Here is a 16,971-nt window from a genome sequence, read left to right on the forward strand (position 1 = left end):
TTAATTCACTACTTAATTAGGTATATGGCGCTGAAGATGAAGTCTGGAGCAACTACGTGTTTTAAACAGCTGAACATGTTAGAGTGTAACTTCAATCACTGCTAATATTTTCAAGATCATAAATATTATTTTTAGAATTAGCAGTACTATTCAGAATATAATCAGCTTTTGTTTGCAAGCTGTTCTATAGTTCCGTAAAGCAACATTTTCCAATACTTTCATAAAAAAAAGTTCATTGACAGTCTATGGAAACTCACTTTCTCATGTTGCACAGAAATTTAGTGCTAGAATGGGATATAGGAATTCTGAGGTTGCAAAACCAAAAGTCAGTTTAAGCACTTCCTTTGTGCTTTACCAGGAGCAGATATTTTATTAACTATTTCTTGCACAATGCACTCTGCAGGCAACATCTCCTGAAGCCCCATCCTGACATTTGGGTGCATTTCTGATGGGAATGACAGGCCAATGGGCGAGTGTTATGATTAGTGATTCCTGGGTGCCAGTGCCCTTCCCTTGGAGTGCATGCTTTCTGCATTGTGCCTTTCTGTCGAAAGAAATTTGTAGTTCCAGTGGAGGTGCTTGGATAAGGCAGTCAGCTACCTACCAGAGGAGGAAGGTGGTGAGCATTCTCCAGAGGAGTTCTCAGAAATCCCATGTGGATATTTGAACTGATAACAAAGACAAGGTTACTGTATGCTAAGCAGACACTGAGACCGAATCAGCCTCTAGAGTTTGAATTATCTCCAGAGAAATCTGCTTTTATGTTAACATATCTTGTTGCATTTTAAATATATGTTCATTGGCATAAAAATCATACTGATAGATATAAAACTAATACTGCTGGTGTGCAGATAGGTTATAACTCTGGCCAGGGATATTTGTCCTTAATATTTTACAGATATCTGTTCTTAGTATTTTATGGTCCATGTTTTTAGAGATAAAAGCAAATAGCACAAGATAGAAATTATCAACAAATGCAAATTCAGTTCCCAAAACTCCCAGATGACAGCTGTGGCACCCAATACAGGCTTGGTGCAGCACAATACAAATTACAGACTCACAGAATAGTTAGGGTTGGAAGGGACCTCTGGACATCATCTAGTCCGTGGTAAGGTCACCTCGAGCAGGTGACACAGGAACCAGGTGGGGTTTGAGTGTCTCCAGAGAGGGAGAGCCCATGACCTTGCTGGGGAGCCTGTTCAGTGCTCCGCCACCCTCAGCTGTACAGAAGCTCTTCCTTGTCTTGAGGCGGATGAGGAAGTTGTTTGGAAACTGGAGTGCAGGGTAGGGGAGTAAGGTGTTGTGTGCAGCCCTGGGTGGGTCTGGAAAGTGGATTTGCACTGAAGTGGCTGTGTAGGGAGTGTGGCCCTGGGACAGGCAGGCAGGTGGGCTCCTCAGGGGCTCCCCCACTGCCTGCAGCACAGTTTGGGAGGAAAAGAGAGGGGGATGGAGCCAGCGACCAGCAAAGGAGCTGGGGGTGGTGGTTAACAGTGGCTCAACATGAGCCAGTATGTGCCCAGGTGGCCAAGAAGTCATGCTGGCCTGTATCAGCAGCAGTGTGGCCAGCAGGGCCAGGGCAGCGATTGTCCCCCCGTACTCAGCACTGGCGGTGCTGCCCCCCCAAATCCTGCGTTCAGTTCTGGGCCCCTCACCACACCAAGGGCACTGAGGGGCTGGAGCGTGTCCAGAGAAGGGCAGTGAAGCTGGTGAAGGTCTGGAGCACAGGTCCTGTGATCAGCAGCTGAGGGAGCTGGGGTTGTTTAGCCTGGAGAAAAGGAGGCTCAGGGCTGACCTTTTTGCTCTCTGTCACTGCCTGGAAGGAGGTTTTAGCCCGGTGAGGGTTGGCCTCCCATGCAAAAAGCGACAGGATGAGAAGACACAGACTCAAGCTACGCTAAGAGAGGTTTAGGTTGGACATGAGGAGGAATTTCTCCACAGAAAGGGTGATTAGGTATTGAAATGTGCTGCCCAGGGAAGTGGTGGAGTCACCGTCCCTGGAGGTTTTTAAGAAACACTGGACGTGGCACTTAGTGCCATGGTCTAGTCGACATTGTGGTGTTAGGTCATAGGTTAGACTCGAGAATCTCAGAGTGTTTTTCCAGTGAAATCGACCCTGTGATTCCGTGACCCAGGCGGGAGCGGTTCGCGCAGCGCCCGCGCTGTCCCGCTGCCCCGCGGGACTCCATTTCCCAGCGCGCCCCGCGCCCTCGCCGTCCCCGCGCCGGGAAGATGGCGGCCCTGGTGTCGCCCTTGGCTACTGCGCGCTGCCTGCTGCGGGCTCTGGGGAGCCGGGCCCGCCTGCTCCCGCCGCACAGAGGTCAGTGCCGCCGCTCTCCGGGGCTCGCTAGGCCCGGGCGGGCGACAGGCTGCCGGGGCACCGCGCAGGAAGGGCACCGCGCAGGAAGGGCACCGAGGAGCGTTCGCAGGAGCCGGTGCGTGCCTCCCCTGCCCGTCGTGCCGCGGGTCTGTCCCCGGCGGAGCGGAGGCGGGTGGCGGTGCCGGGCGGGACACGCGGCAGCCGCCGGGACACGCACAGGCCCCGCCGCTCTGCCGTGACCTGCCGGTGTCCCGGCATTCCCCGGCCTGGGCTTGTCCGCGACCCAGCCCCGGAGGGGACCCGCCTGCCGGGGTGGCACCGGGAGTCGGCGCCGGTCCCCGTGGGGATCCTCGAAGGGGGCCCGTGGCTTCCCGAGTTGATGATGCCGCTTTCCCCCTGGGAAACAGGGCCTCGGTGCGCTGCCCGGTTAAAGCCTTGCGGCTGTAGCGGACGCTCGGCGAGTGCGCTGGTGGCTGCGGGACTCTGGCGAACTTTGGGATGTCTCAGGGACTGTTCTCCCTTAAGGACCCTCCGGTGCTTAAGGAACGACAGCTGGGCTCTGTCCTCACAGCCCTGCTTTGGAAGTCGCTTCAGTACAAACATTTATGGGGTTTTGTCAGCTAGAGGCACAGGTTAGGAGCAGAGGTCTTTTTTCTTTAGTGAGAGCTCTTAGTCCGTCCTCTGCCAGTCTGGCCAAAGTGTGAGAATTCAGCTGGTGGGTCCCAGGATTAAAAAATGTTCACACATTAGGTTGTGATTGTAGAATATTTAAACGTCCTAAGAAAAATAGAAAAGCACTGGAGGTAGTACTGTAGTTGCATGTGTTTTTTTGATATTGGTCTAACACTCGGACTCTATGTAGGTGTGTGTGGTTTTTTTTTTTAATAACCAACATACTGGTGTTTAGAAAAAGTTGTCAAAGCAAATCCAGTGGCTTTAGGCAGTTTGTCAGCTTCAAGGGAAGGCAGTCCTCGCATATGTTGTTTGAGGACATCAGACTGCAGAGATGGGCTGCCATCATGGAATAATTTATAATCTTGGTTTTGTGATCACTGGTTTATAGTCTTTTCTTTGGTTTTGTGATTTGATTTTCACAGTTTTGTACCTTTTCCTTAATTAAGGAAAGACATGGCAAGAATTCTAGTTCTAACTCAGTGCTTCTCTAGAAGATTAGATACTGTTTCATATGCTGCCAGGATGAATGGCCTTCAGTGATTTATCTAAGGTCATATAATGAGACAAAAATGCAAATCCTAGTCTTTATGTCTAAGCTGCAAGCTGCTTCTTCTGATTTGAACTACTAGTTTCAGCAAGTGTGGGGCTTTTATAAATTTAACATAATATTGGCCTAAGACCTTCAATTCATGCAGATAATTTAGTGTGTATATGCCCCCTCCCCCCCATGATTGGTTGGATTTTGATTTTTTTAAGTTTTCTGTTAAGCACTGGAAAAGAAAGAATTTTCACCTCCCCTTACATTGTTGTCACTAATCATAGTGCAACATTTCGAAGGGAGCATTTGTTTGTTATAGGACTATAAATGTATTTTTAGCTTTATACCTAGCACATGATCTCTTTCCCAGGAAGCTTACATGACAAGTGTTTGTTCTTCTGCAAGTTTATTCGTGTGCTTAACTTTAACACGTGTTTAATTTATCCATATCCTTGTACATCATGGGGCAATTTACCTGTTTGAGTCTGATTCTGCGGAACTTGCATATATATTTAATAAAAGATGAGACAAGAGGACATTATTGTTTTCAGATACTAGCATGAAAAAAATCCTTTCTGATCTTTTGCTATTTTCATGCAGGAAAATAATCTTTGGACGTACAAGTCTCTACCATTTTCCTTCCTCCTCACTGTGGTGTTATCTAAGAAGGAAAGATTTTGCAGTTCTGTTACCAGCTTAATCTTGAGTTTAGGAAGGTCTCTGATACCACCATTTGCCTGTTGATGAAAGTGCCCTCTGACTTCCAAGTCCTATTTTTCTGTTGTGGCAGTTGTGTTTCATAGGCAATTTTAACAGCTTCACACTAAGATTTTCAACTTTTGAAGCAGTTTGGCTTCATTGTGATCCAAACTAATATCCTGAACTTCGGCTTGGATTACTGAGAGCATGACAGTTTTTAAAAGTTGGGGTTTATCACCTTTTTTTTTCCCCCTCTTTCCACACAAATTCCAGGGTGTTTGAAAAGCTCTTGAGGGAGATTGTGCTGGTATGAGCAGCAGTAATGAAACACGTAATCTTTGTATCTTGCATTAACACTGATTTAGTAGAAGCTATTCCAGCTTCTTAATTGTGACAATCAGCAAAGGTGGCACTTGGGTGATTTTGGGGTACTTAATTTTGGTGCAGTTGTAACCTACATGGGTTTGGTGTAGATGCAGTTCTCGCACAACTATTGGTTGGAAATATTCTTTATTTTTCAGACAAACAGTAATTAACGATTACAGCAAAGAAGGAAGGGGACAGTGTTAATTCTCCACCTTGTGGTTTGGTTACCCTTCTGTGCTCTCAGCCTCTTGGCTGCTGTCAGGATCAGTTTTGGTATGCCACAACTCACCTTCCATTTCAGTTTGTCTTCTTGCATTACTAACTCAGAAGTGACTGTTGCTTTCATAAGCTGTGTCATTGAAACTCACATGCCTTTTTCTGTGTCATCTCAGACAGCAGTTCTAAGTAGCAGTAGAAAAACTCAACAACACACTGATCAGTTTTCCAATTTGCTGCTTTCTTCCAGAGCAGAAAGTCCCTGGGTTAAGAGCATTTTTTATATTTTTATGTAGGCATTAATTATCTTTGCAGTGGTAAATTAATGTCAATTTACTGAATATGTCTTAAGTCCTCCACTTGAAACAAATTTTTTTGAAATTCCAGATTGGTATTTTTTAAAATAAGTTTAATTTACCGTAGTGAGATTTTCCCCTCCCATTTCTTTCATTTTTTTGGGTGTATCACAGTAGGTCTTCACTGCAGCTGTGTCAGTGATCCTTGTATGTGTAAGCAGAAAGGCAAATGCAAAGACCTAATTATATGGTATGAAACGAAGTGAGATTATGCTTACATATGTATGTTTTGGGAACAGGAATTTAGGAAAAAAGTTGCACCTTGGTGTCAAATCTACAGAAGCAGGGAACTTCGGGTTAAAGTGGTAACGTGCAACACTGTCCTCCACCCTGAAGGTGGGAAAGGCAGGTTTTGGATAACCATATGTCTAGTTTTGCACTGGTCTATGCAAAACTAAGTGAACAGTGAATAAAAATATATTGTCCTGGTTTAGGGCAAATTTGGGAGGAAACCTCTGAATGGGGTTCCTCTGGGGAGCAAACCCCCAGCTGGTCCGGGTAAAAACTTCCTCAGAGAAAAAGTGGAAAAAACTATTCATTTAAAAATCAAAATGCCCACAAGCATGAGGAATGAAAAAAAAAATTAAACAATAAAACCTCAAAGAAACCTAGGGAACAGAAACACAGCAAGGACTCTATTCCAAGAGACATTAAGAATTAGAAATAATGTTGTGCTTTTCTGTAGTTGTATCTAGAATACTACATAGGTGTAGAGAATGCTTTTTCTGTGTGTGAGTGACACTTGAAGACATCAGAAGGGAACTAATAAAAATTGATTAGCAGTTTCTTTAATACAAAGATAATGAAACAGTAAGGAATAAATGAACCCCCCTATTTTACAATGTGGAGAAGAGGGCTGTAGGACTACAGTTAGTGCACTGAATCATAGGTGATTCCTGTAGTTGAGTGATAGATTTTGTAATCTGTTCCACAAAATGCAAGTTAGAATGGAAGGTGCACATTTTTTCTGTCTCTTAGAATATTTTATCATTTGTATAGCTTCTGTTGACTTACCTCTAAAACCCTCACATGCTCCTCAGTAGTGTCTGCCTTTTGCAGCTACAAGTGTGAGTTTGTCACTTAACCAGTTACTGGGCGTCTCCTGGTAGTGCACTATAGTGTACTCCCATCATATTTAAATCCCAGTGTTCCGTATTATTTTAGGAGAACAGTGAGTGATTTGTGTCAGGACACCATCTGAAGCCATTTGGGCATAGTCTCCACCTCTGCCACATGTTAATGACAGAGTATTTTCTCCCCTTCCCAGGATGGTTGGCTGTGAGCACATGTAACCTGAGACAAACTCCATCCTTCTGAGCACTCCTACTGATGTGCTTTGTCCATGGCCAGGAAGGTCATGAGCTGCAAACCCTTTCTTGTCCTTAAGTCAGGTTTTTTTTTGTTGTTGTTGCTGTTGGTGTTTTTTTTTTTTTTTTTTTTTTGTCTTTGATCCTGTGGTAAGCAGTAGGAACTCAAGAATTCATAGGTATAAGGGGGCACAGTGGAGCTCTTGGGGCCATCATGTATTACAAAGGCACAGATAGCTCAGAGGTGTGGATCACAGGACTGAGGTTGACTTTTTTTGGGACTGGAATAGTGGAAAACAAGATGAAAAAAATTTGAGAGATCATCTGACCAACGTGGTCTAGTGGAAGGTGTCCCTGCCCTTGGCAAGAGTGCTTGGATCAAGATGATACTTCAGCTCCCTTCCAACCCATGCCATTCCATAACTTTGTGATCTTTTCCCCTTCCCAACAGGTTTTGCCGACCTGTTCCTGACAGGTTTTCATCAAACTTATTTTTAAAATCACCCCACATCGTTGGAAGTTTTACAGCTTCTAGACTATTAATCTATTTCACTCCCTTAATTACAGTTATTAATTTATCTGTATAGATACCATTTCCTTTCATTTTCTCAGTACCCTGTTTATCTTTGCTACAGTTTTTTCTCACATTTTTGCAATAACAGTCTTTGAACTCAACTTTCTTTATGTGATCTTTTTTAGATAGGGATGAGCTAATTACTCTTAATTCAGAGCAGCACCTCAGTTCCTCCAGGAATGAGAGAATTTGGTGCAATTATTGGCTACAGATATAAACAGTGACTGTCTTTTTAAGGAGAAACTGTTACTTGCAATAAGTAAACATAATTTGATCTACTAGTTCAGTTTTGTAATTTTCTAATATTCTGTCTCTCTTACAACTATTTAAAACTATCTTTGTGGGATGTGACTCATATTTTAAAAAATAGTCCATTAGGTCTCCATTTAGTCTCCCATTAGGTTCATACTTCTCGTAACATAGGATGTGAAAATTGAAAAGTATCTTCCAGACTATACCAGTATTAAGTAGAACAGGGGCTTTTTCTCCCCCATGTATATTTATATTGGAGTACTTGTGTTTATTTTATTTTAGTTTATTTTTTCCTCCAATAGTGTTATGATATTGTCTCACTGTCATTTTGTGATCCAGTGGAGCTGTTGGATCCTTTTTTGCAGAGGTACTCTTTAGCTGGTCGTTCCCCATCTCCTGAGTTAGTTGATTCCTCTAAATAATGTACTTTGTCCCTGTTGAATTGCATCCTATTTGTATTAGATTATTTGTCCAGTTTGTCAGAATTTACTTGCCTCCTAAAGTGTCTGCAGCCCTCTCCTGATTTTCTGTTATCTGCATTCCCAGTACTTTATTTTGTACTTTATTTTTGTATTTATTTGTACTTTATTTTGCCATATATGGCATGGATGGAAATTCAGGGTTGCACCAAGATAAGATCCTGAGTCCTTGATGAAACTCTGCTGCAGATATACACCTAGTTTAACTGTAGTAATTATTTACTACATATTCTTTTTCCAGCTGTTCTGTCTCTGCTTAAAATACTTTCACTTGCAACTTTCTTTCCTACTTTATAGATAGCAATGCTATGTGACAAAGGCGTTACTGCAATTAACATGCTTTTCCTTTACTCATTAAAAAATCATGTTTTTCTTTACTATACTTAACCTGTTAAGTGACACTGGAAGCAAAGAAGATATTTGACAGCTTTCCAGTGTATGCCATTGTTTCTGATACTAATTATTTGGCAAGCCTTCTTTGTAATATTGTGCATTCTTTCCTTTCCTGGTTATGTCTTGTTTTATGTCTAGCAAGTCTGAATTTTTTTTAATGTCTTGTTTCTGACAGTATTCCTACGTAGGCTTGTTCCTGTCTCTTCTAGGCAGAAGATAATGCCAGGAGATCAGGCTGTGGCACTGCAGGGCTTCACAGCTGCTGCCTTGCTTAGTGTAGTGTTTGAGTCTTTCAACTTCCTTACAGAACTCCTGGTTTGGTCTCTTGTTTGTTGACTTTTAAATATTTTCTAAAGTTTTACCTAAAGGATTCTCTGTAGAAATGCACTTTGGAATTTTTAAATGATTTTACCCCAATTTGGAAAAAAACAGGTCAAAATATTCCTTGCAACAGCTCATCCAAAGCTTACCAACTCTTTAGCTGGGCTTCTTAGAATGTCTGCTTGTTAATAAAAGAAAGGAATGTTAAAACATATTAACAGAGTAAAATTAGGAATTGAGTTAATGAAAAATGAAGATGTAACCAGTAGTTACATAGGTGAGTCATGTATATATATCTTTGAGTAAACTGTTAGGGATATGTGTTGTTTATAAGAGGATGCCTTTAAAAACTTCTCTATTTATTGGCTACTTTTATTTTTACAGCCTACACAGCTCAGGCAGATGAGAAGACAAGGCCTGGTACTCCTACAGATGTTCATGCCAGAGCCTTACTGGTTTGCAATGGACCTTTAGAACATTATGAGTTCTTGATTAAGCAGGAAGAGCTGAAGAATGATGAGCAACAAAGAAGAGTTGTGCAGCACCTGCAGAAATTGCATGAGAGCCTTAAAGGCTACAGCATTGATTCAAAAAATGTTCTTTCAAAGGTGAGGTTTATAATGACAAAGGGTTTTTTTGCATTTATATTTGCTCATAAGAATGTGCTTGGAATGCATAAATTTTTGTCAAGAGCATAGATCTTATTTTTACAAATACATCTTTCCAGATAGATCATTCTTTGTGTTTCAATCTCTCTTTTTTCTTTTTTGGTTTGTAAAATCCAGTGGCTCTCCAGAAGTAACCAAAATAAATATTATTGAAATAATTCTGTAAGAAAATCTGATACGGTTTTAGTTATGTCTGCTGCCTACCTTTCCAAAAATGTCATTTGGCTATAGGAAAGAGGGGCCTAAACCAGGTTTTAGTTCTCAAGCACAGGTATTATTCTTGTGTGTTTGGATTACATAAACTGAACACTGATGTTTTGTGTTCTAACAGATATTCCACAAATAATTCCATGTTACAATATGTATCAGACATGACTTCAATAGCAGTTCTTCTTCATGTTGCTAGTTTCCAGATGAGGCAAGGAAAGAAGGCCAAGGTATAATTTACACCCTTGTTGTGTTTTTGGGGGCATCACAGTTTCTTTACAAAGGATTTACAAAAGTTTAGACATGTCCCTATTGCCCATTGCCTTAACAATCATAGTGCTGTTAGCCTGCTGTTGCATCTCTGTAACTTTCTTGAAGCTCGACACAGTGTTTCCCAGACTCTTATTAGACAGTATTTTCCACGTTTCTTGTTTTCATGCTGTTATTCTCAGATTGCTGCTCTGGTGGCCTTGCACCTGGAAATACTGATAGCACTGTTATGGCGCATTCTCATGGGAAGCAACTAGAACTGGTGTGGGAATTCCCTCTTCAGCTTTCCTTCCCTCTTGACAAGTTTGGTAGATCTGAGTTTATATCTCAGAAGACCAAATGTAGCACCCAGCAAAGCAGATAAGACATTTAATTCCATGCTAAATACTGGGCAGTCATAGATGTGCACAAAAGTTGAATGCCCAGTGAATGTGCTTCATTTGTACCTGATTAACATATTCCCATCAGCACAGCTGTAAGCTGTGGTCAGTGGGGTGTTTGACTCAGTCTGATGATAAAAGTATGGAGCACGGGGAAAAAGCATGGCAAAATATATATTGCTCTCTTGTCTGCACTGGAAGGACCTCCCTGTCCCTGGAGGGAGGAGGGAAAGTGTCAGTGTTTTCCCCAGTTAGACTCTGAGTGTTTTTCTTTTGATTTCTCTCTTTCTCTTGCACCACCTTTGGGTTTTTTTTTTTTTTTTTTTAATCAGAAGTAACTTTAACATTTATGGTCAATAAATGTCTTTTGCAGTCCTTGCTAACAAATCTTCATGTCAGCCTTTTAAAGCATTCATTACACAACACTCATCTCATGGGCATAAATCTAAATATGCTACTCTATTGAACTTGTTACCTAACCGTACCAGATTGTTCTCACAAATTCAGTCTTTTGTTTGCAGGGCAAGACTAAGTGATGTAACATGAAATCCCGGGAGCCAAAGCCTAGAGGTCTTAAGTGCCTTTAAATGGCACACTGTCCTCTGGCCTTCAGGCACCAACTACTAACTGAACCATTCTAAGGCTCTTGTGATGGGTATTAGCTTTAAGGTGTGAAAAAGTAGAGAACAAGTATTACACCTGTGAATGGGGCTCTTTCAAATAGGCAAGAGTAGCAGGGTGCAAAGCATTGGGACCCACACCTGCCTATTGGTCTGCTTGCAACATCCCCTGAAGGCCTTAAACTTGGAAATGTAGCTGGAGATCATGTATTTGTTACTCACGTGCTTCGCTGGAAATGCCATAAATGTCCTCCTGATGGAAAGTAGACTAGGCACCTAGGAAAGAGCTTTTTATTAAGAAGAAACATGAATGGGAAGTAAATCCATGAAGTAAAAGTAGGCACTCTGGAAGAAAATTCATAGATACATGAAGCAAAATCCTAAGGCAAGGCTGTTCCTAAAGGCCAATAAATGTTTCTTTGGAAGTTCCGTTCTGGAAGCAGTTGACCTCATCATCTTATAGGTCCCCTTCAAATCAGCTTTAAACAGGGTGTTTGGCCATGTGACCCCCTGATATCCCTGCCAATCCAAGTCATTCAGTGATTCTAAGTGATGTGGGAATTGGAATATATTACACATAATATAGTATATATAATTGGAATATATTTTTGCCTTCTCTGGCACTTGGATCAGGTCATCACATTACTTACCCTTTACTTAAAATGATTAAAAACATACAACCACTGTAAAAATGATAAATAGCCTGAAAACTGTATGTTTGTTTTAAAACACTTACTCGTTGTGTGTGAGTATATGCCTGTGGATTCGTGTTGTCTTGATGGATTTGTGGGCTAACTCCTGAGTCTAAATCAGTTTCCTGATTCAGTTTGTGCAAGTACCAAATGAAAAATAGAAACTTCCTTTTTTCCGAATGTTTGTTTCTTATATTTGGTATCCAGAGCAGTGTGGCAGCCTGCCTGCATGCTAACCTTCTTTGCTCAAGCGTAAGGAGACCAAGCTGGATTCTGCTTGCTAAATTATTTCTTTAATTTGAATCTTAAGCTGCTGACCAATGTCTTATATCTTATGAGGATCCTGAATGTGAAAAGTTGTTGGGTTAGATTTCGTGGTTTTTTCATCTCTCTCTGTTTCTTTTCAATCTGTGGTGTTGGTCTTAAAAGATTTTAACTTGCCTATCTCAAAATTGTCTTACTGTACCTGGATTGTAAATGAAGTCATTAATAAGGGAGCCAATTATCAGGTTTGCTCCTGTTTTTTTTTAGTTTTTTTGGACATGAAGCCCAAAAGATAGGCTGGAAATAAATCCCCATAGACTGATGCCTATAGAGCAGGTACTTGTTTATTGCAGTGCTGGCGGTAAAGGGGTGTCTTAGTTTTGATAGACAGGTATCTGCCAGGGAAGATTGGAATGTAAGCCCCCCTCCCTTTCCAAATTATTATAAATTTGCCATTAAAAAAATGTCAGACAAAGATTTTGGGAATAGTTATAGTAGTTCTTTACTAGGGATAGTAAAAATACAAATGTTGTGGTACAGAAGAATAAGCAAGCAAACAAACAAGAAATCCTAGAAAACCCGGACAGAGTCAGAAATACAACCTGACACCCCGTTGGTCATGGTGTTGGAAGCAGTCCAAAAGTAAACCCTTCTGGAGTGGTAGATGTGCTCCTGTTGGAAGCAGGGGTGGTCCCATAGAGAAAAGAGGGTCCAGAGATGAGTGGAATCTTCCTTTGGGAGTCCCTTGGGAACACTGGATGTCTGGTGACACTTTTCACTCCTTTTTATGTAGGTGAAGATGGTTTGGCTCCTCCTGCCTGGGTGGAGCATCTCACAATGGGACAATGTAATGTGTCATGTCATTGGTGAGCTTTAATGGTCCATTAGCAGAAGATATTCCCATGGGGGTAGTGGAAGAATGAACAGAGATAAGCAACACTGCCCCATCTGAGCAGAGATAAGAAACAAAATACTGCTCCACCCAGTTTTTAACAACTGGCTTGTCATCAGTTACCCCCTCCCTTCTGGAGTTAAAACAGATAAGGAAAAATCTTTTCAACTGGGTTTCAATAGATGGAATAGAATAAACTTTTTTTTTTTTTTTTTTTTTTTTTTTTTTTTTAATTACAAAACCCAAGATGAGGGGGGCATCTCCACCTAACTCACCCACTTTGGTCAAGTGCTGTGGTGTATTTCTACAGTAAATATTGCTCAGGTATCACTGTGCCACTCTGGACTAATTGACACGATATGATCTCCTGGTTATTAGATTGTTCTTTTGCACTGGGCTTGCACCTCCCCAATTCAGGGGTCATCGGGGTCTTTGATGAAGGTGTCCAATGTCCTTGCAGCTGAACTTTTCAAATTTTGTCTTCAGAGCATACACATATGTTCTGTCTGGTCTCAACTGCCTAAATTCATTGTTTTGTTGCTAATTGGCTTTGTGCTTGCCAGTTTTTCATTAGTACTATACTTAGCTATCTTTAAAGCTATCTACCTGGCAAGTTTTTTCTTCTTTTGTCTATTCAGCATAAGCAACTAGTTAACCATATACATTACATTGTATGAAAAGTTATTTATATCAGATTGTATAGGTATAAAAAGCTATGATTCAGGGTATATAGGTATCAGGTTATATAGATATATAAAAAGTCATTATTTAGGTTTTATTCATATCAGGTTATATAGATATCTTATAACTCAAGATATATAAGCACCTTGTACCTTTGATCTAAGTTATGTAGGCATCACACATAAATGCCTTCTGTTAATTTTAATTTTTTAGGAAAAAATGTTATGATGAAGGCATTTGCCTTACTGTCAAACCTGACGATCAGTAGTTTAGAGGCTTTTGAGCTTTTCTGGCCAGATGTTTTGGACATTTAGATATTAAGTTCTAAAAGCACTGCCCTGGAGAATAATTTTGAGAGCTGATTTGTGTTAACTGGAGTGTCCCAAATCATTGTTAGTTGTTAGAGCAGTTGTCATGGCTTTGTAGATTAAGCATTGTGTGGGTTTGTTATTACTGATTCTTTGATTGGGAAGTGTGAATAGGGAAGAAGGTCTGTATTGCAAAGAACAAATACCAGCCTTATTCTATTTAGGAAATATGATGCTGCTGTGTCCCTGTGTAACAGAGCTAAGTGCAGTAAAGTCAGACTGACACTTTCTTTATTTGAGACAATCTGACATTTTTTACTTGAGAATGTGTTTTTCACTACTTCCTTTAAAGCATTCCACTTCTTCATTTAACATTGCTTTAATTTTAAACCAACTTTTAAAAATTGTTGCATGGCTCACTGATGGAACTAATGAGTCAGTGAGAAGCAGCTGAAGAACTACTTGCTACAGGGGTAAGTGTTGTTGCAGTTTGAGGCTTTTCTTCTAGAGTTTGATATTTCTATGGAAATCTAAAGATTGGTAGCCAGGTTGAGCACTACAGTGCAGTGCCATACATCAAAACCCCAGAACAAGAGGAGAGCAGTGACTTCTGCAGAAATCTGTCAAAGTCAGCTAGCTGGTGTAATTAAATGAAATCATGACTCAGGGAGAGGAAGTCACAGCAGCTTTGTTCCTCTTCTACTATCTTTGAGGAAGCAATTTGCGAGTTCAAACAGAGCTTGTTATGAGATAAAATGAAGCCAAACATGATCGTTTAAATTCTAGTGCGTGCCAGGTTTTGTTTCAGCAAAGTTGCAATCAACATCTTAATGAAGATTTCCCCAGAATAATTGACAAATGTGACTAGGTAGCTGGTAAAATCCTATGTTTAGCGTATGTTTGCATCTGTTGAGGAATTTCCTAAGTCAGCAAAATACTTGGATTTCTGTTATAGACTTTCAGTGAAGTGATGCTGCTGCAGACTTGCTTCAGTTAGAGCTAAGGTTTTCATGCCAAGAAGAGCGGGTGCTGAGTTGGCTGTCTGGAGTTGGCCTGGATTGAATAGAATTTGTGTAGGTTTATGGATGGAATTCATTCCTATGGCCACTAGAAGGCTTCTCTAGGAAATACTAATGGTACAGTAAATCCTGTATTTGTGAATAGCTCATTGGCATTCTCCTCTCAAGGAAGCCAGGTACTTTTTAACTTTGAATACTGTCATGTATTTGTGATAAAACCATTGGATTTCCTTTCTGTTTTGTACTCAGTGAGTTTTAATAGATGTAAATGAAACAAATTGATGCATTTTAAATTAATTAAGGATATATTTTGAAAAAATTGAAAACTGCATCAGTTATACTTTGTTTTTTCTAAGTTGATTTCTTGCTTTTTCAGGAGGTTTCTAGCAACTTGAGTAGTCCACTTTTAGTATGAAATCTCCTGTGTTGAGAAGAAATTAATCTACTGGCAGCTTTAAAAAAAAAAATAGTGGTGCTTGTCATTTCAAGTGTGCTCATTTTTCCTGGCACTGTCATTGAAGATAATGTGGTTCAAAGGCTGCAGTGAAGAAAAAGGGGCAGTGGAAGAGGAGCTTCTCTTTGCCAGCCTTTTCTGTAGTCTGATATTCCTTATTTTATTGTCTTATGTCTTCTGTGATTTAATTGCAAGGCCTCTTCCAAAATAGCAGAAACTATTCCAGAAATAGAAACTTCTTGCACTTCTGAACTGTTTAAAGAATGGTCTGCCTTAGTTTTAGCTTTGTTCTTCTTTTGTCACATTTTCTCTAAATGGTTTTATTCACTAAAATACGGTAAAAGTAGGATTAGGGAGCAAATATTTATATCAGATACAATAGAGCCCTTTCAGGTTTTTTTTTTATCCAGAACACTTGTGTTACCTCAGAGGCCAAACCTTTCTGAAATGAGTAGTCTGGGGCACACACAGACACAGACACAGCAGACACCAGCCATTTTCTTCATGGTAATAAAACTGTTTTGTTATGAGGTAGGTTTTTTGGGGCATCAGCTTAGAATGAGTCTCAGGGGAGAAAACAATTAGTCTTGCTGCCAACCAAGTAGGCTTCTGTTTTTCAGAATTACTCGTCAAATTTGAACAAGGACTTCAGTCTTCAGCTTGGTGAAAGCGTGGCCTTATGTGTTGAGATATTTTGAGATCCTCTGAATTGAAGTTCAAGGCCATAAGAGTTTGCATAGACATTTCAGAACTCCAGCTTTTCAAAATAATAGCAATTGGGACATCTTAAGAGTTGTTGAGTTGCTGTACTAATGACTTGAAATAAGCTCAATTTTAAGTGAGGTCGTGTTTTGAAAAGGGGTATGAACAATAGTAAACACCATTCACGACCTTGAAAATGTCTTCAGCTACAACAGCAGCCAAAAAAGAGGCCTGAAGGAGTGAGAGTAAGAGGCAGTTTTGTTAGCATTAAAAAAAAAATCTACTGTTGGGAGACTTGTCTCTTGAATTTTGCATATTTTAACTAACCATCTTAGTACTGACATGCATTTGCACTTAAAAGTTTTTCCAGTCAGACTGTAAATACTCCCAGGAAATTAGTTGCTTGCTTCTGGTGTCTGAGCAGGGGAGAAAGTGGGAAGACATTGCATGTTACTAAAGATATTCTCTCAAATTCTGTGTATCATTTAATATCTTTGGGTTAATACCTTGTAAATATTAACTTTAACATCCTTAAATCTTACCACTGTTGCCAAAGAAAACATATTGTCAACAAATTTCATGTTGCTATCCTGACACCCTACATGTACCTCAGGAAAATACAGAAATGAGCAAGGAGAAGTCATTAATTTAGTTTGTCGTCTTACATTTCCTACTTTTCTCCCTTTCATGCCTGAAGTAGACTGTCTTTATTTTAGGGTCACTGGAGGATCTTCTGCATTAGATCTCTCCCCTCTCCTTCTTGCAAAGTGAATGTTTGCACAGAACCAGGATCTGTCTTCTGCTTTCTTTGCCCCTACATACCATTGACTGACTGCTTGCTGTGATTTAAATTACATCAAGAACGTTGATGGGATTTTATCTGCAGTTGTAGTGGAAGTTTCCCTTTTTTCTTAGACATCTTCCAGATTTCAGAAGATGCATTAGAATAATTAAAACAACAACAACAAAAAAATCCATTTTAAGACTGGTAGGATGTCTAAGTTTTCAGTTTCACTTTTTTGAAATAAAATGTATGTTAAGGAAAAAGCCAAAACAAAACAACCAAAGAATATAAAACCAAATTCTTAGAGCTATACAGTATCTGACAGGAATGAAGAAGTCATTATACTAAAGCTGTCAATAGTGTGATGTTTAGAAGTACCTGTAAAATATTTCCTACAAACTTCCTTAATTGCTGAAGGAGGACAGGACATTTTCTGACATTTGATTTGTTTTTAGAGATGATCACCTTCAGCAAATATGTTTGGACCTGTCCCAGTATCCATCCTTTTTAGCAATCAGATATTGCTCAAAAATTGCT

General features: G+C 40.3%; 1 protein-coding gene across 3 annotated transcripts in view; it reads left to right on the forward strand.

The window, feature by feature from the left end:
- The first annotated feature begins 2,229 nt into the window (after positions 1 to 2,229).
- Positions 2,230 to 16,971, forward strand: part of AFG1L (AFG1 like ATPase) — a 62,984-nt gene continuing 48,242 nt past the window's right edge. For 2 of the 3 annotated variants that reach the window (XM_066315222.1, XM_066315224.1), the window contains exons 1-2: positions 2,230 to 2,317; positions 8,878 to 9,101. In XM_066315222.1, coding sequence (XP_066171319.1) covers positions 2,230 to 2,317; positions 8,878 to 9,101 — 312 coding nt within the window. Of the gene's footprint in view, positions 2,318 to 8,328; positions 8,771 to 8,877; positions 9,102 to 16,971 lie in introns of those variants that run through there. The other variant, XM_066315223.1, reaches the window with a different exon arrangement.

This window comes from Sylvia atricapilla, chromosome 3, assembly GCF_009819655.1.
Source record: "Sylvia atricapilla isolate bSylAtr1 chromosome 3, bSylAtr1.pri, whole genome shotgun sequence".
Taxonomy (NCBI): domain Eukaryota; kingdom Metazoa; phylum Chordata; class Aves; order Passeriformes; family Sylviidae; genus Sylvia; species Sylvia atricapilla.